Genomic DNA, 21,424 nt, shown 5'->3' on the forward strand with positions numbered 1-21,424 from the left:
GTATTATCAGTTGAATCAATTGCCATTACGTTAAATGCCTTTCATCTTGCTAGGATTTAATTTTACAAAAGGGAAATATGGAGTGTTCACATGATTTTGATGGTTTTGAGTATGAGGTGAGGAAACTTTAGATGATATGTAAGTTATCCTACACCATGTACATACAAATGTTCTTTCTTTTAATTTGTATTGTTTATGTGTTTGTCAGCAGGGCTAGCCCTTTGTAATAGCCATAGGCTAGTTGGGCAGCCCTGGCTGTGTGTTCGGTGCAGCCAAACCAATAAATAAGAAACTACTACAGAAACTGTGAACATTTAACGACTGCAAAAATTTCCACATTTACAGTGTGCAATGCTTTAGAATGTATAATTATATGTTATTAAATTCATTTTTTAAAATCAAGCTTTGATACCTTATGTTTGCATGGCAGTCTCCTCAAGTGTTGTCCCACTGAAAAGCCCCTAAGGCAGACCCTGCACTGCTGCCCTGGAGCCAGTAGGGGGCTCTTCTGCCTGACTATCTCAACTGGCAGGGAGTTCACCACTGGTTCTGGCACTGTACCACTCTGATTGGCTGTTGAGCTGGAAAAATAACAGTGATGAAACAATCTGATTGGCTGTTAAGCTTTAATGACAGTAATGTCAGACTCTGAACTCTCTGATTGGCTGTTAGCCTGGAAAAACATCTTATGATCAAACAATCTGATTGGCAACAAGTTAATGACCTTTATTATGAAACGCTATAATTGGCCTTTGAGCTGTGATAACATCATATATAATAATACATTCTGATTGAATATTTCATTGTAATGATATTCATGATTAAACACTTTGATTGGCTGTTGAGTTGTAGAAGCATTTGTGAATAAACAAAACAACAGAAATTACTGCACATTACTTCTCCAACAGTTAAAAGCCTACCGAATCACTGATAAACATTCTTGTTTAATTTATGTCTAAAAAGAACAAACGATAGTTTGAAGTCATCTATTTCCATTGTTTAAAAGAACAGGATATTACAGGATATCCAGTTAACGGACAGTGGTTTCAAATGAAATATCCTAAAAATACTGTATTTGAAACCATGATTGTTCTTCGACTTGACATCCCTGTTTTTTTAGAACAATGGAATCTGATGAAAGTTACCTTGAGGATAAATGCAAACCAAGGGTTTAAAATCCTTTGTACAGATAAGAAACAAACAAACCTTTCTAGCAAATGTAGGAGTTCATAGTCTTCGTCAGTTAGATCGCGGGAAAGCATGTTATTGATGACAGCCGAGGGCAGGGCCTGCCCCCCTCCCCGCTGAGCTGGCCGCCATCTTTGCGTACTCTTCTACACGAAAAACAGCGAAACAAAAATAAAGGATGTAGCTTCAAACAGAGACATAAAATACTGATAATAGTATTGACATGTTTTTAAAAGAATTTTCAGATTTGCTGCTGCAGTACTGACTGAAGTTACAAGGGGGCACTTCTGCACTGCAAAGTTTCTCACCTGTCTGAACTGGAAGGAATGCTCCTTGTGAGTCTGAGTTCCTGAGAAGCAGTTTTGGCACAAGTGGAAGTCTGGACATACTATACACCTGTAAAATAATAGAATCCAACTTGATTGAATAATTTTTTTTTTCAAAATAAATGTTACACAATGCATTTAAATCAGAAAAAAATGCTGCTTTCATAGATTTAATTTAAACAGCTTTTAATCAAATATCTAATTCAAAATCTAAATGGTCTTACTTGTAGCATTTTCCCTCAATGGGTCTCATACTGCAGTTTTTGCACTCCACACCTAGGTGTTTGTTCAGACCAATGACAGGCTGGCGGCCAGCAGCATTCTTAAATTCCTCCCTGCGTTAAAAGACAGACAAGTAGAAAGATAAACAACATGAATTTTCAAAGCAAAAGATGGCCAACGTCCAATAGTGTTTTGAGGATTTGTTATGTGTCTTATTGGTATTGAAAGGTAGAACCCATTTCTCTCCTTCCAACGCCTTTTACCTCCTAGGGCTCGAAATACCATCTGCATAATATTATGCAGGTTAGTGCAGGTGAAATTGGAGCTGTGCAGGTATTTCTGGTGTCTAGCTGCACCTAACCTGCACTGGTCCATGTACTGGGTTTTATACATAAACATCCTATGTTGTAGGTGTGTATGAATTGTTATTACATGAAGCTGCATTGAATGTTGCCACCTATAAAGCAAAAATTTAAAGAAAGAATAGCAACAGTTCCTGAACAATTTTAGTTTGATCCATACTTCCTAAATTCTAAATGGTGCAGGTAAAATTTGTCAGGTGCAGGTAATTTTCAATGTTACCTGCACCGGTTTAGGTATGCAGAAAAAAGGATTTTGAGCCCTGATATACAACAGGAAAGAAAGGAAAGCTACTTACTTGATCTCCTGGATGGGTCCAAAGTCCTGTCTACAGAAGGGACATTTGATCTCGGTCTGTCCTGTCGTCTGCTGGTGTTCCGCCCAGACCTTCATACACTTGATGTGGATACTCTGACCACAACTGTACCTGAGGGAACAAAGAAAAGAAGCATGTTACAGTATGTTATGGACCTAACTTTGCAAAAGCAGTGTGTATTGCTGGATTAGTGATTCATTGATGCTGGACTGGTATCATGGCTTTTTGTCTCCTCACTCAGGCACCAATGCTGCACTTAATTCTATATATTCAAGATTTTGCTAGATTGATTGTTCATAATAACTCAGACTGAAATTACCATGGCAGTTGGCACTCATGCTACCCTTCAGCAGTAACAAAATTTTTAGCAATAGTGCCACATTACACACTTTACACATTTTCTTGCAGGGTTGGCAAAGTTTTCTAAAATTAACTTGTCCTACGTATTGGGCAAGTACACAGAATTACTTGCCCGACCCAAGATTTTACTTGCCAGGAATTTGAATGACAATTTTTTCTATGCAAATTAACTTGTAGCAATGAAATTCTTTCATTACTGGCTCCATTTTTCTGTCGTGTGAAAAGTGAGTAGTATCAAAATCTCACTCAAAGGGAAAAATCTTACTTGTCCGATCGGGCAAGCGCAGTAGGACATGCCGTCGTCGTTGTATCCATTTTTGATGCGATTGCCCGACCACATGCGCTTGCCCGATTAGCATTTTCAGTTGCCCGGGACAATTGGACTAGTGAACTTGTCCAACCCTGTTTTGCCCGGGTAATAAGATACAAAAGTGCTGTTTCCGGTAGCCTTTTTCTTCCGTGAGCATCCTAAAGCAACTAATACTTACTTGCAGTATGTGACTGGCTCTCTTTTCCTGAGAAACTCCTCCTGACATATGGGACAGATGTCCTCCTCTGTGATTGGTTTCTGCTGTAGTCTGGTCCGTCCGTCCCCTGAACTGTCCGTCCGCTGGTCCGTCCGTCTGTCCGCGGCTCTCTGGGACTCCTGTTGTGGCTGGTGAACTCCTCTCAGTAACTCGTTTATCTCTCGTTCAACCAGGCCAAGTTGGAAGGATACTGAAATAGAATATAATACATATTGTGAGCTATTTCATATACATGTGGCATCGTGCGGCATGATAAGTTAGCTGTTTGCATGGCCCAGAACCCATAGATCCTGGGTGTGGGCCCTTGATATTCTCTGATTTATCCTAGGGAAAGGCTAAAGTTTTTCTCTTTACTCAGGTGAAAAGGGGTACCAAGCTTTGGTTGGGACATCCCTTTAATTGGATGTTAAATAGAGGTTATGTTTTTGATGGGTCCTCAAGCATGTTGAATAACCCAACACACTAATGGAAAATAATAAGATATTGTTCGGTCCTTCACAGTCAAATGAAACATGCATTTCATATATTAAATCTGTTTCATAAGAATGATAAAATGTAGTCTTTGCAAAGAGAAATCTAATTAATACATACCTGGATTGGTTCTTGCTACTCTGAACTTCCTCAAGAGAACCCTGGGAAAAAAAGAAGAACAAAAATTGTAATTCGTATAGTACTAGTAAGTTGCACCACTATAAGAAAATAAGTACCACTCTAAGAAATATTCTTCCCCACATTTTTCTTACAGTTTGGTACACAATATTTTCTTTCAATATGTTTAACATTTTTCGTTGATAAGATATACACACTGTTTGACAATATGTGTAGGGAAAGCAACTTACCAACAGATGTGTTTACAGATATCTTTTTCTTTAGAAAAGACTGGACAGGTACAGGTGTGTGGGTCTCCAAGAAGAACCTAAAATGACAAGTTACATGTAAATTATTTTAATAGAATATGCAATGTATAAAAAAAACAGTAATTGACAAAAAATATATGGTAAAGGCAACAGCGTACCGGTACAAAACCGTTTTTTCTTATTGGACCGGTCCAGAAAGACCGGACCTGAAAAAATTTGGTGGACCAGATGTTGGACCGTTTAGAAAATTAACAGATTATTTTATCAGGCATTCACAAGCTTTGGCGCTTGCAGGTGGAAGAAAATAACAAGAGTGAAGTAGAGTAGAGTTTATAGTAATTTCTACCAAGTTTTACAGCCAATCCTACCAGTGCAGTTAGTGTTGAAGGATTTTAAAACGCCAGTGTAAGTCTAATACTCCACCGAACAGATTTCTTTGCAGTGAAATGGACCATTGGTATGAGTCATACTGAATCAGGTCCAGGTTCAGGTCCGGACCTGGACCTGATCCTTTGGACCTGAACTGGACCTGGACCTGAATTTTCTGTACTGGTACCCACCCCCTAGTTACAACATTGATTGCATGACTGAAGGGGATCCAAATCTTAAGTCAGGTGTTCTGTGCAAAACAAACTAACCAACAAGACACCACTACAAATTAGTACAATTAGCACACTGTAATAAAGATAAGGTGAAGAAACAGTGTCTTCCTGTGTGAAAATTTGCCCGTCCCGGACTAGTCCGGACCGGCATGAACCGTCAGTTCGAACCATGCAATAGTCCGAGGGTCGGACTGGTCGGTCGGACGGGACGGACGCTCGACAGTTCGCAGAACGGTTCGGACGGCCATAAAGGGTCCAGATTGGCCGCTTGGACTAGCCCGGACTACGTCCCGGACTGGTCCCGGACGGCATGGTTCGAACGCTTTCGGGCGGCGGCCTGGAGCGGGCCGTTCGAACGGTTCGAGCCGGTACGGCTCCGCCCGGGCCGGACGGGCGGTTCCCATAGCAACAAAGCGATCCGAACCGTCTGGGGGCGTGCAGAGTACCGCGGGGCGCCGGTTCGGACGTCTGCGGACGTCTGCGAACCACCAATTTACATGGCAACTGTACCTCCCAAACACTGGTGAAATGCGTAAAATCGTGCTGTTGTGAGGTGGAAATCGCTGCCCAAACAGTTCGGACGGTCTGAACCGCCGGAATGCCGTCACAAAATAGAAAGAATTTGAATGCAATTCATCCCTCTGCCGCCAGCGCTCCTATAGACAAAATATTAATGACGGCTTGAAGTTACAGAATGACACCAGCCGCAAGACAATCATTGTAAATCACATGTGCCCTCACTTTGACGTTATGTGCGTGCGGAGTCCCAGGAAACATTTGATTGCCCGCACAAACCATGTACAAAGCGTAAGTAATGGATTTCTGATGTCTTTCCGACTGAAGCGTGGTTACCAAACATGTGGTGGAGACACTATCACTAAATATATGATATACATTCAAGTCCGTAATCTAGAAGATTCATTTATAAACATCATTGAATGCCCTAATATATTCATGCCAACGCTAGGCACGTTACGCACCCAGCGGCGGCGAGGGTTCAGTGACCCCATCTCAAACGTAAACAAGAAGACGATCCTATGAAGAAGCCAAACATTTTGTTGGTGTGTGTTGAACTTTATTGTATTTTGTTGAAAGAAAGTTGTATCTAAATATTGAATGGTAATATATGTTAATCTAGTGCCACAAAATATTATTCTACGTGTCTAAAATAAGACTAGTTTTGATATAGGTGCTGGCCCCCATACGTGAATTGAACTCTCCCACACTTGATTGAAGCCTCCCGGTCCTTTGGGACAGCCGCCCGACAAGTGCGCACATGTCTAGATAACTCGTTGTTTGTTGTTTATTTTACGTTCCATGTGTTAATTTTTGGCACAGTTTGCACATCCATTGACAGGAATACCACTAAGAATGATGTCGTCATTATACCCATTTCCTTTGTGTTTCTTGCCTTTTTTCACGAGCAAGTTATTCAAAGACGGGAAAATACGATCCAGATATCAATTTGCGAGCCAGTGGCTAGGCCACACCCACACAGCGCGAAACTTTAGGTATAGAGGCGTGCCGCTGTCCATCATCGCGTGGCGACCGACAAAATAATTAGCAACCATATCTCCGCTAGCTGGGTGTCATGCTGTCCGTATTATAAAACGTCTGCACAATTATTATTGGAATCTTTCGTCAGTAAATTTACTTTGCGCACTTGTAAGCGACTTTTGACAAGACTGGCCGGTGTTCCCGTAAAGCTTTCCTTCTGTCCTAATCCCAGCAAAACTGGTCTCCAGGGACAGCCGCCTACCAGGCCGATTCGTAGGGCAGTAATCAAAATGTCACACTACAACGGGTCTCCAATTTCTGGAAGGGTGGCAAAATCACCAACGTCCGGCCGCACCTTTGAGCTTCGGCCGTAAGTCTAGAATCTACTTAAATTATTCAGCAAAGCAAATAGGATGTAAAATCTGCTTGTCTCTAGTGTATAGTTATTGTGCATGTGATTTCATTAACTTTTGTAAAATCAACGATATTCAGAATGCTTCAGAAGTACCACGAGTGTTATCATACAATGTTGATTGAATGAGTAGAGATTAAAAGACGTCACCCTAGAGGATTATTGTTAACCTACGCCGTAGACGTTTCAACTTTCACATCGCTTGATAGATTTTTATGCCCGTCAAAGGCACGTGTGAATAGCAGGCGAAATCTTTACTTGCGGCACAAGTAAATAAACGCTTTTTGAAAAGTTGGTAAGGAGGAACAATATTAAACGGGGAGGATTATTGTCGAGGAAATTCCGCTCGTGAGGACATGGATATAACGTCCTTGGGAGGAAGTTACTAGTATGCCATGGTGAGGAGAAGTAATTCTATGGAACGTTGATATTAATATTTTTCAGTTGTAGTTGTACTCTACTCTCTCTACTCTATATGAAGCATGGATATAGACACCTGACGTGCTAATTCAGATTACGCTTAGTCTACAGTTTAGTCTTTGTTCTGTGCGTTTAGTTGTTACACAACATTGGGCATGTACACAACCAAGATACGCTACTGAAGTACAGAGAAGAAAACAACTTCGCTGGAATTTCACAGGTTTTATCCCCAGGGGCAGGCAGGCGAGTTTCTAAAGCTTGACTCCCTGCTGACAATAATCCCGATAGCCCGTCCGAACGGTTCAAACGGTTCGGGATTTACTGTGGCGTGTCCAGAGATCCGCCTGGCTCCGACATGTCCGACCCGTGAGAACGTTGCCCCCAACCAGGGAGGTTTTATCAAACCCGGGACATTGAGGAAACAACTTCGTTACCTTCGTCATGGATTTAAAATTACCTCCGATCAGTGGTGTATGCGGAAATTGTAATACGATCATAATCACATCATTATCTTCGCCGAGAAGGTTATATTTATGATATAATTTGCAACGGTACGTGGAAACATGACTTCCTCTTTGCTGCAACAAGTGAAAATTACGTCATACCACTGTGTTTCCACGAAAATGGGCGCTGAAACAACATTGTGCATAATACAGCCCACAGGAGTCCCAGTAAGTGCGGAAAAAATACATGGATACTTCAGTTAGCCAGGATTTTGACTGTGCTGTTGATAATTTCACATCTAACACACTTGGTAACACAGCTTAACGATGTAAAACAGTTTCTTACCAGTTCAGTCTTGAACAAGAAGGGATGTTTGTATTCCAGTCCGTTCGTATTCCACGGAAGTTTCGGCAGTCGGTTGGAACAGCATCAGAACATAATTCCACACAAATTGTTTGTGTTGCTAGTCCTTTTCCATCTCTCCATGGCAGTTTGATGCATCCTGACCCGAAACGACAACGTACAAACCCCTCACGCGACACCTCTTCCAACTTATCCATGATAGTCTGTACATTTAGCCTTAGTATAAGACTAAAAAGCGGAAAAATAACACAGGACATCAGGAAACGGTTGACTGATAAGTTTTCAATTTGAAATGACCGCGACGCATGCGCAATGCTCATGTTATCCCCAGGGGCAGACAGGGGAGTCTTTCAAGCTTGACACCCTGCTGACAATAATCGTGATAGCCGGTCCGAACGTTCAGAACGGTTCGGGAGGCACTGTTGCGTGTCCTGAGATCCGCCTGTACCTGGCCCGATCCAGGGCAGTTCTCTAAGTCTAACCTTTCATATTACGAAAGATGAAGCATCCAAATTTCTCAGGGGAACATGACACCGACCCGTAGATTGTGCGTCACCATCCCCAACCCCTATCACTACTGAATGATTTGCGACGCACGGGTAGTGAATTGTCTCTCCTTCTGTAAGTGTAACGTGGATGCAGCCATCCTGCCATCCACGGCGTTTCTTTATCCGGTCGTCGCTTCGACTAACGAGTAATATATTTTCGAATTTATTGTACATTTGTGCTCCTCATTAGCTAATTACAGGTCAATATGATAAAGTAGTTCTAACCCTTCTAACAAGAAAATAAGTCATTGATTATTCATGTAAAATGGTGGCGTTAGATGTTCGGCTAACCGTTACCCGTGCCCTGTTTTGGATACTGTACTCCAGCGTGACACAGCACTGCACTTGTTTTTAGTCCCACTTTCTTCATATAATGTCAAGGGGAATATTACTGGTCAAAATCAACAAGTTTTAGATAATTCAGAGGACCAAAACTCGATTGAAGTCTCGCTGCAAAGTTACCGGTAGTCAGGTCGTCCAACAGGTGCTCCAACTGGTACGACTCGCAAAAAAATTCCTCTTCGGCCAAAGCCTGCGCTTTGACTCCAAACGGTGGTGGAAATTTTAGAAAGTGAGAAACATTTAAAATATATTGCACTTCACAAATCATGTTAGGTATTGTCCACAAGGCGAGGTAATGCCGGAAGTCATGAAAGGTAATAAAGATACTAAATACGTTTTCAAAATTGTCTCCCGTATCATTGCACATTTGGACAGAATCGCCGCTTGGTACCATGACAATCATTGGAAACGTAGAGCTACTCAATGTCGTCCTATATATATTTGTAAAGCGCCAGGGACAATTATTTAATCCTAGGGTAGAAAGATTAGTTCTACAGAGAACAATGGTGGTCTAGAGATCTGTTAAACTTTTCTCCGCCCGTTTTAACGCCGTGCAAGCATGATCAATCCCGGGGTGTGTGGTGCACCGGTGAAAACTTGTGCCATGGTGACCTACAATAGTATTGTCTTTTATTCTCAGTTGCATCTAGACGCTGAAAAAAAGCTGTCGCCGAGAGGTAGTAGGCTCGCCGATATCGGGAAAAACTGTGTGTAGATCGCGCCTTATAGTACTTTGCTGCACTGCGTTTGGAAGACAACGGTTCTATAGGCGCGGCAATGCAGTTAGCAAATCAAACAGTGCAGCAGAGTGGAGAATGTAGCGTTCGTGTGAGTTAGAAACGAAATACGGAGTGCCGAATTGTAATTCGCCATGCCACTGCGTGACTATCCACAAGGTATCTGCTGTTACGTTTTTCTCATTTACCGCTAGAGAAAAATAAAGAGACAAACAGAAACAGGACTAAAACATATTCATTCTTCATAAGAACAGATTTCGTAACAAAAACTTATTCATTATGTTCCTATAGATATTCATATGTATATTAAGTTATAGACCTGACAAAGTCGCTTTACTTTTGTCGTGTCAACAAAGATTTTATATGCTGCATGCACGGCATTGGTGTACGAGATGCGATGGAAAGACTGGTACGTCGAGACGGTAAACATGTAGGTGTGATCCGCGCACTCAACGCCGCATGGGCGTGATGGACAATCCAAACTCCGCTGCAAGTCAGAGCAGGCCGACTTCATTAGACCGCCCGGCATGCAGGACCATAAACAGGCATTTGTCGCAGTTCTCCCAGACTTATTTTCCCGTCCATAAAACTCGGACAGGGCCCACAACCTAAATTACGTCGCAAAATGTGCCAATGTAACTGCGAGAATTTTGGCATTGTCTGAATCACTTATATTTATCGTAAAATTTCCCCTTTGTCAGTTTCTGCGAATGTTTAAAAGTTCTTATTGACGACCAGGGGGGTCGTGGTTGAACAGCGTGTTTTGGCTCTGCATATTCGGATGAATTTCCAAGAAACTTGATAGTGGGGCATAGGATTTCAGTTGCAGTTTCTTACAACCAATCATGTGGCTCATTATGTGCAGTGAAAATCGACGTCTCCGGCTCATTTCGTACAAATCGTAGCGATTGGCTAGCCAGTAAATAGATTGTCTCACACTGTACAAATCAAACGGCTGCCGCCAGCATGGCGCCATGGCAACAGCCAATGTGTGGCGGGAAGACCACCAGAGCGCCGCTCACGTGCGCCTCACAGGCGGGATGTCAATCAACCCGCTGTTTATTTCCGCGGGTGCGGCCTGGAACTGGGATGGCAGTATTTGCCAAAATCATCTCGCGCACGGAACAGTCGGCTTTCCGAGCAACGCTCGCATATGCAGAAAAACTGCACTGAGTAGCGGAGCAGATTCGTCAAAGGGTGACTCAACACAGTGTAAGCTGGAAATTGGAAAATGAACAGCATTAATTTTTATAAGTGTATGTAAACTTTACTAGAACTTGTAGAAGACCCATCAGTTCGTTTTGCTACTCTATTGAGTATCATATTATACTCTACTCTTCACTTCAGATAGCCGTGCGTGGTGACTATATAAATTAATGAACGAATATGTACAAGAAAACACGTCACCCATTCATTAGTCGCGGCCAAAATAGTATAGAAGAAAAGTTGTAGATGTGAAGGTAGAAAAATCTCATTTTTAAATTTTATTTTCATAGTATTGTTCAGGCGATAGTGCAACGCTATTACTATTAGTGTTCGCCCGCTCTGGCTGTTGCCCCGCAATAATGGACGTAATGCATGCCTCTAACAATGTCTAATAGTCTCACCTACGGACTTTATCGCTCTTCTGGTCGCTGCGCTTAGTGTACGGAAGGGGGCGCTGTCGCACGGCTTCATACAATTTAGGGACTTAGACAAAATTTGGCCGGGCGGCGGCAATTTTTTCTAAGTGTTTTACGGCGCCCGAAGCGTCCGGCGGTCCTGAACTGCCGAACGTGCTGAACCACTTAATGATGGTTCACCGCCCGGCGCTCGGACCGGCAGCCTCGCGGGCCGGACGGCTTTCACGTAGGCGGACCGTGTGGACTGCCCTCGGACCGGTCCGAACCGTTCGGGGCGAGTTGATTTTCACACAGGTTACCTTAAACTTCTTGGCCTCCCCCTCCTCCTTCAGTAAGAATCCTGTAGGTCCTATCTCCCTGAGGATGTAGATGGTGGCGTTTAGCGCCTGGTCCTGTCGCCAGCTCGCCGCGTCGCTCACCACCCGTTGGTACGGTGCACTTCTCGCCATCTCAAAACTGTTCAGAAAAACGTAGATTTAGTTGTTGGTTGTACAATTTAATGGAAGTAAGGGAACATATTTTACATGCAATTGAAGAAGACATTTCTTTCGTCGGTGTATAAAGTAATTAAGTGTCTTTTTACTGTGGTTATTATATGGTGACAAAGCACCAAAGTTATCTATCTAAGCGAAAATGGCATTCTTTTCAAATTTGCCCCCCTCCCTCTTTAAACGGTTTGTTTAAAAAATTATCTAAGTATGTCACGAACTTCTATCTGCATTTTTACCAAAACAAAGCATAAAAAACCTGCATATATTTTACATACATCCATACAGAATCTTCAACATTTCAAGCACTAATTTAAGAACAACAAACCTTTGTCACGCTCATAAAAGGGGAAAATCAGTTGAATTTTTCTTCTTTCATCCTGCGTCCGCCATCTTTGTTTGGTTGTTGTTTACCTACCTCGTTTTCGTGTCACTAAGGGCATACCATTCTGCAAAAAGGGTCACAATATATTGTTAATTAAATAATGAAAAGAGAGATTTTGGTCTTATATTCCATATTTTACACCCAAATTAATTTCATTATGACTGTTACATCTCAATCTATTATTATTCGCAACAGATAAAGTTGAATTGTTTTTACAAAAAAATGGTAATTGTAACGGTAACCCCCTGTAGCTATAGTAGAATGTGCTGTCCGAGAAGTTGCATGCTGGGAATTACATATTTCAGCTCAGGTGTTCAAACTTTCGGCAGGTGAAAGCAGCTGCTGTAGGTGCGACTAAAACAGGTGTAAGGTTACAGTTGTTGAGTGTCTGACGATTGTGTTGTAAGGTTCTGGGAATGGACTAGATGTCTTCGGAATTATAAAGGTATGAAAGATTTATATGACACCAGACAATCCGATTTTCTGAGGATTTGCTTTTGAAAGTGTTTTGAAGCTCAAGCTCCTTGGTTATATCTCAATATAAGCTCCTTGGTTATACTTTCTTGATGTCTCAATGTTGTAGTAATTAGTACCAAGGAGATTAAATGAATAACCTCTATAACCTCCTTGATAGTACTAGGAGTGCAATTTGCACATTTTAGCACACATATTAAAATGCTACATGTAATTTGGTTGTTTAATAATTTACTTATTACTTTTTAAATACCATTCATAAAATGTTGTTGTTGTTGTTGTTGTTGTCCTTGTTTAACGTCTATTTCACCGCTAGACATGGTCTCTTGGTGCTTAAAATGGCTTAGTGCCTTAGAATTCTTAGATATTTAGCAACTCATGTAGTAAAAGTGTTTTGCACGACGTGCAAGTATACAAGTCATATTATTGTATCCAAAGTTTACAATCGTTGTGCAAATTTCTTCTTCTCTAATAATATACTGCAGTGCTTAAATCCCTGAGTGAGTGATGGCCCAGCAGTATCACCTGAAGTTTGATGGAAGTGCTGCTGCTTCAGTTGACAAGTACTTGGAGTACAGACGGTAAGGCTTGAAGCTTAACAACTCTTGATTTTATTTCATTGTGGTTTTTCCTAATTTTCTTTTGTCATTCAATAGGTCTGGAAATGCCTTAAAGGGACATAATGTAGAAATATGGCGCCAAAATTTCAAATGTTCTGAACTTGAAAATCTCCATTCAGATTGACATTTGCAACTTATTTCTAACTTATCTGCGTCATTTTATCACATTTCTTGTGCTAATTAACAACGTCAAAGTAAGCCGCGACCAAATTCACTTACTTCCGGGTAGCCTACCGGAAGTAAGCCGACCGTAGATTTCCGAATCGACCGTTGCGGTCGCAGATCTTCGGAGCGTAGTGGGAATTTCAACAAACTTCAGTAATGATTCGAGCGAACCACCGAACGCGTTCTAAAGCACACTGTGGCTTGCCGGCGAGTTGAATAAAATGGCGGACAACTCATTCAATAGCGGCGGAGGGAAGTGCACATATTTCAAGACATTCTCACGGTTCAACAAAGCTGTATCCATACGTTGTAAATATTGCTGTGCAGTCTACTAATAAGGTAGACTCAACTCTTGTAGAGAAATGACCGAAAACAGTGACTTTAATTTTACATTATGTCCCTTTAATTTAACTCCCAAAACAACCACAATAAACCACAAACAGGTCTAATATCAGTTTACTCAGTACACGAGTTATTCTATTAATTAGGACCTTAATAAATATGTAAAAATTACTCTGGATATATTTTCACATTATAATTTGCATGCACAATATCTTGACGTTTTTGCTGCAGGCGACCTAACACAAATCTATTTGACCGAAAAATGCTATGACGAAAGGGTTTTTCAGGACATGTAAAATGAATTTCTACATAAAGTGCTATGCTATTATACCAATAGCCAAAATACGATTTGTGCCTTAGTTTTAGAGACTATTTGGCCGTTTAGTCACTTAAGATTCTTAACTGGAAACAATTTTTCTCTGGATAATGTTCCCCATGAGACTTTGAAAGAACAGACTACAGTACATCAGCTAGTTTTCCCCCTTTACTTACGACATTTCTTAAGACTTTCCTCTGTGTTTTTGTCCCAGAATTGTAGGAGAAGACGACGGAGGACAGTTGTTCACTCCGGAGCAGTATGAGGAGTATAAGAAGAAGGTTCTCCCCATGAGACTTAAGAACAGACTGTACACCAGCTGGTCTTCCCCCTTAAGTTTTAAGACATTTCTTAAGACTTTCCTCTGTTTCAGAATTGTAGGAGAAGATGATGGAGGACAGTTGTTCACTCTGGAGCAGTATGAGGAGTATAAGAAGAAGGTTCTCCCCATGAGCCTTCAGAACAGTCTTAAAACCAGCTGGTTTTCCCCCTTAAGTCTTCAGAAATTTCTTGTATGATAAGACTTTCCTTTGTATTATGTCCCAGAATTGTAGGAGAAGATGATGGAGGACAGTTGTTCACTCCGGAGCAGTATGAAGAGTATAAGAAGAAGGTTCTCCCCATGAGACTTAAGAACAGACTGTACACCAGCTGGTGTTCCCTCTTAAGTTTTAAGACATTTCTTAAGACTTTCCTCTGTTTCAGAATTGTTGGAGAAGATGATGGAGGACAGTTGTTCACTCCAGAGCAGTATGAAGAGTATAAGAAGAAGGTTCTCCCCATGAGACTTAAGAACACTCACTTTACACCAGCTGGTGTTCCCTCTTAAGTTTTAAGACATTTCTTAAGACTTTCCTCTGTTCCAGAATTGTTGGAGAAGATGATGGAGGACAGTTGTTCACTCCAGAGCAGTATGAAGAGTATAAGAAGAAGGTTCTCCCCATGAGACTTAAGAACACTCACTTTACACCAGCTGGTGTTCCCTCTTAAGTTTTAAGACATTTCTTAAGACTTTCCTCTGTTTCAGAATTGTTGGAGAAGATGATGGAGGACAGTTGTTCACTCCGGAGCAGTATGAAGAGTATAAGAAGAAGGTTCTCCCCATGAGACTTAAGAACACTCACTTTACACCAGCTGGTGTTCCCTCTTAAGTTTTAAGACATTTCTTAAGACTTTCCTCTGTTCCAGAATTGTTGGAGAAGATGATGGAGGACAGTTGTTCACTCCGGAGCAGTATGAAGAGTATAAGAAGAAGGTTCTCCCCATGAGACTTAAGAACAGGCTGTACACCAGTTGGTCTTCCCCCACCGGTATGGACTGTAAGCAGATCGGACCAGAGACTCCGTGCTTCTGTGGACACAGGTGAGGAACCATGGCCTAGTGGTCAGGGTAGTGACTCAGGATCTATAGCCTTTTGGGTTTAAATTGCATAAACAAGTCCCAATAATGCGTTGTGCCCTTGGAAAAGTCACTTAATACCCAATAATTTCTTTCATAAAGTGACAGGTAAAAATGGGCTAGACTTGTTATGTGGTATTATCTGTGTTCTAAGTTTTCAACTTATTGGCCAGGCATGTTGTACTCTAAATTGCACCAGTTTCTTCACTCAAAAAGGGGAATTCAGCAGTATTAGCTTCTGTTACTTGTTAGAGATGAGCTCTAAAAAGCAAGACTTCCCATATTTGAGGAGAGCCACATGTTAAGCATGTTAAGAGAACCCACTACTTTAACACTTATATCAATAACAGCACAGGTTCATCCCTGTGTGTTATTTTAACCTTTCAGTTTTGGTTGTCCTAATAAAAATAAGACTGTCCCAAAAGATAATCTTTAAATAATGGCAGCTGTCAAATGTTTAACAATTTGAAAATAGCAGTAAATTGTTGTAGTAATGTATATTTGCAAAACAGGTGTAGCAGGCAAAATATACCCCTTAGTCAGAACATACCCAAGTACATTTTAGCCTGGGGTTTACTCTTGCCTGCTACACCTGTCACAAAGTTACTGATATCAACTTGTGTCTCTCTCAGGTACAAACAGCATAAGACTGATTTCCAAAAGCTTCCCGAGGAGCGGCCTATCAACCTCCCGTGTCGCGTGAACGGGTGCAAGTGTGCGGCGTACCACTACGTACCGCTGAACGGCAGCCAGCCAATCAGGTGTGGCTGTAAGCACTACGCCGACAACCACTCGGAGCTGTTTCCTTATAGGTGTAGGAAAGGTGAGAATATGCCTAACTAGTACTACTACTGTACTTCTTGATTTTTATCACTTTTTTTATGGTGACGATTATAACATGAACGTATTCCCGAAAGCAAATAAATCACCAACTTTTTTTAACATGTACCTGTCACCGCCCTTAACATTTAGTAACTGTTTCAAGAACAAGTTAAATTTTCTTAGACCGTGAAAGTTTGGTACCGAGAAGGCAAAGTGAATTACAATAATTGAGTGTTTAATATGCAAATTGACATTGTCTCAAGAACCCGAATGAAATTAGAAAAGTCTTACTTGGAAACACTTTGAGAAGCTGTTATCTTGTGTTATTGTTGAGCAATAAATAGATTTCAATTATCTATTGAATAATGATAACAGTATTTTGGTTGATTCAGTTAGTGGCAATCTTTTTGATAATATTCGCACCTGTAGTTGCTCCAGGTGGCGCAACCTGCACCTGTCCCGGCTTCAAGAGTTCGTTCACCTGCGGCTGCGGACAGGCGACCTACAGACACGAGACCCTGGTGGAGACCAAGGATGAAAGGGAGGCAAGGTATGGTATACAGGTCTACATTTATTACCTTCTTAAAATGGAGGTTTCACTGGCTATGTGTCTGCATGTGTGTCAGTATTCACTACTAGTAGTGACTCAAGTTGATTGTACTTTTTGTAGTGATATTTGGTGTGATGGGTGGTGTTGAAATAGCTTTGTAGGCCACTTAGTTGCTTTTCTTGGTGTTGCAGCAGAATTTCTATTGTAAGTTTCATTTTCTAAACATGCCATGTCATGATATTTATTTGTCGGAATGCCTATGGCCTCAAAAAGAAGTGAACATGGTAGCATCATAGTTTTCGGCCACCTAGCAGCTTTTGTTTATCTGCAGGGGCCTTTAGGTTGGAGAGTCACTTTGAAAGAGAAACCTGGGGCTTGAAATTCATTTTTGGGAATAGGTGCACTGGTGCACCCAGCTTAAAAAATTGGGTGCACCAAAAAAGTTTTGGGTGCTGCTGCACCACTTAAATTCAAGTAGAATGTCAGAAAAACCTAATAATAAAAACTAGTTACAAGCTATCAAATTCTCAAACAAGTACCATCGACATTTTTAATTATCTTTCAAACACTTAGATGTCAAGAATATGATGTATACAATACATACTTTGATATCTTTACATACACAAGCCTAGGAAAATATTTGGGTGCACAGCTCCAATTTTGGGTGCACCTCAGGTGCACATGCACCCAGTATTTCGAGCCCTGGAAACACTTAAAGAAAATATGAATCAATTATGTTATCCGGAGGGAGTGTCACTGTGATATTGCCATAAGTTCTCTAACATCATGAAAGTTAATTTTTTATGATGCATTTAGTAATGACTGTTTATCAATACTAAACACAGAACAGCATCTGCAATATGATCCTTGGTGTCCTTTTTGTCCATGAGACTCGGAGGGATGCAAAGCAGTATGGGTAAGATGGAGTAGTCTGCTATCTGTGACAGTATTTATGGGAAATTTATGTGACAGTATTTCTCCTACTGTATCCCCAGGGGCCACCCCGTGGGTTGTGACGTCCCCTATGCGGCCATGGGAGGGCTGACTGGCTTCAGTTCTCTCGCCGACGGATACATGAGACTGGACCCCAGCGGCATTGGTGAGCTACTAGATAATTCATTTTATTGCAATATAATTAGAAAAAGCATTTAATACAGTGAACACCTCTAAGTATATATCATCTGATTAATTGTGGCCTGGACTTTTTGTGGTCTTTTAGATTTTTTTCCATTGAGTCAAGAATTAAGATTCCTGTATATACTGCCAGCCTGACTATGCTCTGTAACTCAGAGTTTCTTTTAGTTCTAGATGCCTGGGTACGTCTAATACCTGCAGTTGTCAACTTGCAATGTACAACCAATACTTTGTTTGCAGCAATTTTGTTTCAAAGTCAGATTGCTCACTATGCTACCTTAGTTTTTGGGAGCAGACAGTGATTTGTGTTGGTCTAGCAACCTACCATTTTTACCATGTAACCCCAGATTGTAATCACAAAGAATGGAATATTGAGCTATCATTATGTTGTATTTATGCCTCCTTCTGGCCTTTGCAAGGCTTTACAAGTTTCCTTGCAAGAGATATTAAAAGACCAACTCAATCTTCTGTTTAGTACCTTTTGTGATTATTCAGAGGACCACAAGTTACTTTTAACATTGAAACTAAATGTTTCACATTGAAACAAACTGTTTAAGGTAGAGTGGCAGTTGATTGTACCTGTTTCTGTAATGTTACAATATATAATAAGCAGTCTAAACTAAACTTTTTCCCCACAGGTGACCCCTACCCTGACGGATACCTGTTTGACCCCATCGGGGTCGACGACCATCCGTTCCTCAGGGCGCACGCCAACACCATCCGCCAGGTCGAAGGTCAGCGTCAGCTGCAGGGGGGCGGGGGCGTGCCTGCGCTGACCAATCAGATGGAAGGCATGAAGATGGAGGGAGAAGATGACATGGCGTACTTTGAGAGACGTTACCAAGAGAGGGTAAGAACTTTTCCTGTAGCGATTGTTTAGTAGTGTTCACATTGGTTGCCAGAAAAACAGTTATCTTCTGCCTTTGCTCTACCCTTTTCATATGCTAACAGCATTCTCTTATATAAGATTATAACATTATCATATTCAACTTTTTATACTCTGTGTAACTTCAGAAGCTATAATCATAAAGTCCTTCTTTCACCATGCATAGGGCATTTGTATGTATTTGAAAATGATCATAAAATTTGGGGATAATGGATAGAGTAAATTGGGGACATTCTAGTACTAAGAATTTTTTTTCCAATCAGTTTTCTGTTCTGGACATTTTATGGTCTTGACTTTTTGATGCAGTGAATGTGGTATAGTTTTTGTACTCCTAGCAGTCTGTTTTGGAACTACAGACTCATTTTTGCCTGATCGATGAAACTTTTGTAGAGGATAATGTATGGAATAGTTTCTGTGTATTGCTGTACATGCAGTGAATTGTTTGTTTTCCTATTGTTTTTATTTATCATGATGTTTATTTCCCAGTTGAAGGCTGAGAGACAGCGAGCACGCCAGCCAGCCGTCAGATCTGCGACCACGCAGCCACGGGTTGGGCTGCGTAAAACGCCCGCATCTGGGAAAGCTCGCGGGAAGAAACCCTGAAAAAACAAACATGGCGGCAAACTGCACAGAGTCCTAACGAATCTAGAATTCTTGAGATTATTAAATATCATTTTATTGGCTTGAAATTAACTCTACACCAATGTCATTTGCTTGTTTTCAGACGTAAAAGAATAATCAAATAATAGACAAAGATACTAACATGTATAAAGAGAGCGTCTTACAGGATAGGATACATTTTGGTAGTACATAGTTATTATACAGGGCTCGAAATACTTTTTTCTGCATACCTGCACCAGACAAATTTTTACCTGCACCAGTCTGAATTTAGTTGGTATGGATCATACTAAAACTGTTCAGGAACCATTTCTGTCTTTTCTTGTATACTTCATAGGTGGTAACATTCAATGCTAGCTTATAACAATACACGTACACCTACATTATATGACATTTAATATGTAAAACCCAGTACATGGACCAGTGCAGGTTAGGTGCAGGTAGACACCAGAAATACCTGCACAGCTCCAATTTTACCTGCACTAACCTGCATATGCAGGTGGTATTTCGAGCCCTGTTATATTATCATCATCCAGGCATGCTGGTTGCACGGATGGACATGACTCTCTCCCTCCATCCTTCCCTACCCTCCATAGCCTTGGGCAGATCTTCAGCCATGCTATAAATGGTCCATTCATGTGAATCATATCGCTTTTTCAAGTAGCTATAGTAGCTAGTAGTGCAATGCAGTGCCACTGTGGCTTGCTTCCATAGCCAAGCACACCATGTCACCTCTACCCTTCTCTCTTAGTGTGTTTGGTTCTGTTACATGCAGAGGTTTGACACTTGGAGCTTATTACTTTGGCCCACATATCCACAGAATTCGATCCAGATGGCAAAGAACTGCCTGAGAGTAAATGTATAGTAAGACTTACCACAAAAATATTTAGTGAAACAAAATAAGTGGAGATTTGAATTATGCACATTGCTGCTTGCACATTTGACAATAAGATTACAAATGGCTGCACTTCTTGATAGACCGTAGTAGACAGTTCTATTGTCAAAATATTGACTTAAGCCTTTTTCATACCTTGTGACTATCTATGCATCAGATTCTACAGTTTTATAGTTTTACATTTGGCTAGCAGAAATGTGTTTGAATTTCTGTAAAGCTAAGAAGAGAAAAATACAGCTACTATAATGAATATAAACTTCTTATCATAAAAGTAGTTCTTTATCATAAATGTTATTGAATAGGTTGCTGTTGAAGTAGAAGTATATTTTCTAGGGCTTTATTTTTGTAAACTTAGATCTATGCAAATATAGACTGATGACATTGCAATTTTTTTATGAGTTTATATGTAAAATTGTTTGATCTTTTGCTACATTGTATCAACAGCAATGTAGCTACCCCAAACTATTTTCTTTCATTAATTTTCTAATTCAAAAATCTGTGTCTTTGAAGATACAGGGTATAAAATCCAGTTTTTCATCAAAATATTTTATGGTTTACTGCAATGATTTCTATGCATTTTATTTTACTTTGTTGCCAGTGTTTGACATCAATTGAACGGAAAGCTTCAAAGATTAATTACAGCTTACTGTGACTTTATACTGTTACATGTTTTAGTGATTACACAAAGATTTCACATGTACAGCACTTTCGTTTGTCTTAAATAGGTTGTCACTTAAACCTATTACTGCTTTCCTGAGATTAAAAAAAAGATTGTTAAAATTCAACTGATTCTTCCTCTGTAAGTCCATGTGTTGTGGATTACATACGCACGTATCTATCTTAGTTTTAAGATATAAAATTGTCGACTATATTGTATATCATACATGCCTGGAATTGCAAAAGAATCGTTGGAAAATTAAAACTTAATGTCATAAAATGCCAAATTCCAAAGATGCCAAAAAGAGGAAGATATGAAGAAACAAATTTAAAAATGAAATATCGATCAATCCATACAGGTTTTAGCCATTTGTGCAACATTTGTGACCATTTATATTTCACAATGTAGACAATTTTAGAGGGCCCGAATTTTTTTTATCCGCGCGCTCTCATCAAGTTTGGGGTTCCCAGATGATATCATCCACGTAATCAAATCAACACGGCCCTATATACAACGTACCCTGAGATTAA

At 40.6% G+C, this 21,424-nt stretch overlaps 2 protein-coding genes across 2 annotated transcripts in view; one reads left to right on the forward strand and one right to left on the reverse strand.

The window, feature by feature from the left end:
- The window catches only part of LOC118424230 (E3 ubiquitin-protein ligase Zswim2-like), a 14,234-nt gene extending 2,191 nt beyond the window's left edge, over window positions 1-12,043 (reverse strand). The window contains exons 1-10 of the mRNA XM_035832770.1: window positions 11,960-12,043; window positions 11,443-11,599; window positions 4,139-4,215; window positions 3,891-3,931; window positions 3,261-3,489; window positions 2,395-2,523; window positions 1,739-1,849; window positions 1,497-1,584; window positions 1,207-1,334; window positions 413-581 (exon numbers count right to left, since the gene is read on the reverse strand). Of these exons, the coding sequence (XP_035688663.1) occupies window positions 413-581; window positions 1,207-1,334; window positions 1,497-1,584; window positions 1,739-1,849; window positions 2,395-2,523; window positions 3,261-3,489; window positions 3,891-3,931; window positions 4,139-4,215; window positions 11,443-11,592 (1,122 nt within the window). The 5' untranslated portion in view covers window positions 11,593-11,599; window positions 11,960-12,043. The remainder of the gene's footprint in view (window positions 1-412; window positions 582-1,206; window positions 1,335-1,496; window positions 1,585-1,738; window positions 1,850-2,394; window positions 2,524-3,260; window positions 3,490-3,890; window positions 3,932-4,138; window positions 4,216-11,442; window positions 11,600-11,959) is intronic.
- Window positions 12,044-12,309: 266 nt separating this feature from the next.
- Window positions 12,310-19,326, forward strand: LOC118424231 (protein FAM221A-like). Its single transcript, XM_035832772.1, has 9 exons — window positions 12,310-12,461; window positions 12,976-13,071; window positions 14,480-14,587; window positions 15,230-15,295; window positions 15,964-16,154; window positions 16,583-16,703; window positions 17,699-17,802; window positions 18,476-18,687; window positions 19,210-19,326. Exons 2-9 carry the CDS (start codon window positions 12,998-13,000, stop codon window positions 19,324-19,326), a joined length of 993 nt encoding a protein of 330 aa, XP_035688665.1. The 5' UTR covers window positions 12,310-12,461; window positions 12,976-12,997.
- Window positions 19,327-21,424: the final 2,098 nt, after the last annotated feature.

The sequence above is a fragment of the Branchiostoma floridae genome, chromosome 10 (genome assembly GCF_000003815.2).
Source record: "Branchiostoma floridae strain S238N-H82 chromosome 10, Bfl_VNyyK, whole genome shotgun sequence".
NCBI lineage: Eukaryota > Metazoa > Chordata > Leptocardii > Amphioxiformes > Branchiostomatidae > Branchiostoma > Branchiostoma floridae.

Bases quoted from the DNA above. Each gene is read 5' to 3' on its own strand.
- LOC118424231 (XM_035832772.1), top strand. From the start codon at position 12,998: ATGGCCCAGCAGTATCACCTGAAGTTTGATGGAAGTGCTGCTGCTTCA. The intron at 14,588-15,229 runs GTGTTCCCTCTT...GTACACCAGTTG, and splicing joins AACAGACTGTACACCAGCTG to GTCTTCCCCCACCGGTATGG. The intron at 16,704-17,698 runs GTATGGTATACA...CTGTATCCCCAG, and splicing joins AAGGATGAAAGGGAGGCAAG to GGGCCACCCCGTGGGTTGTG.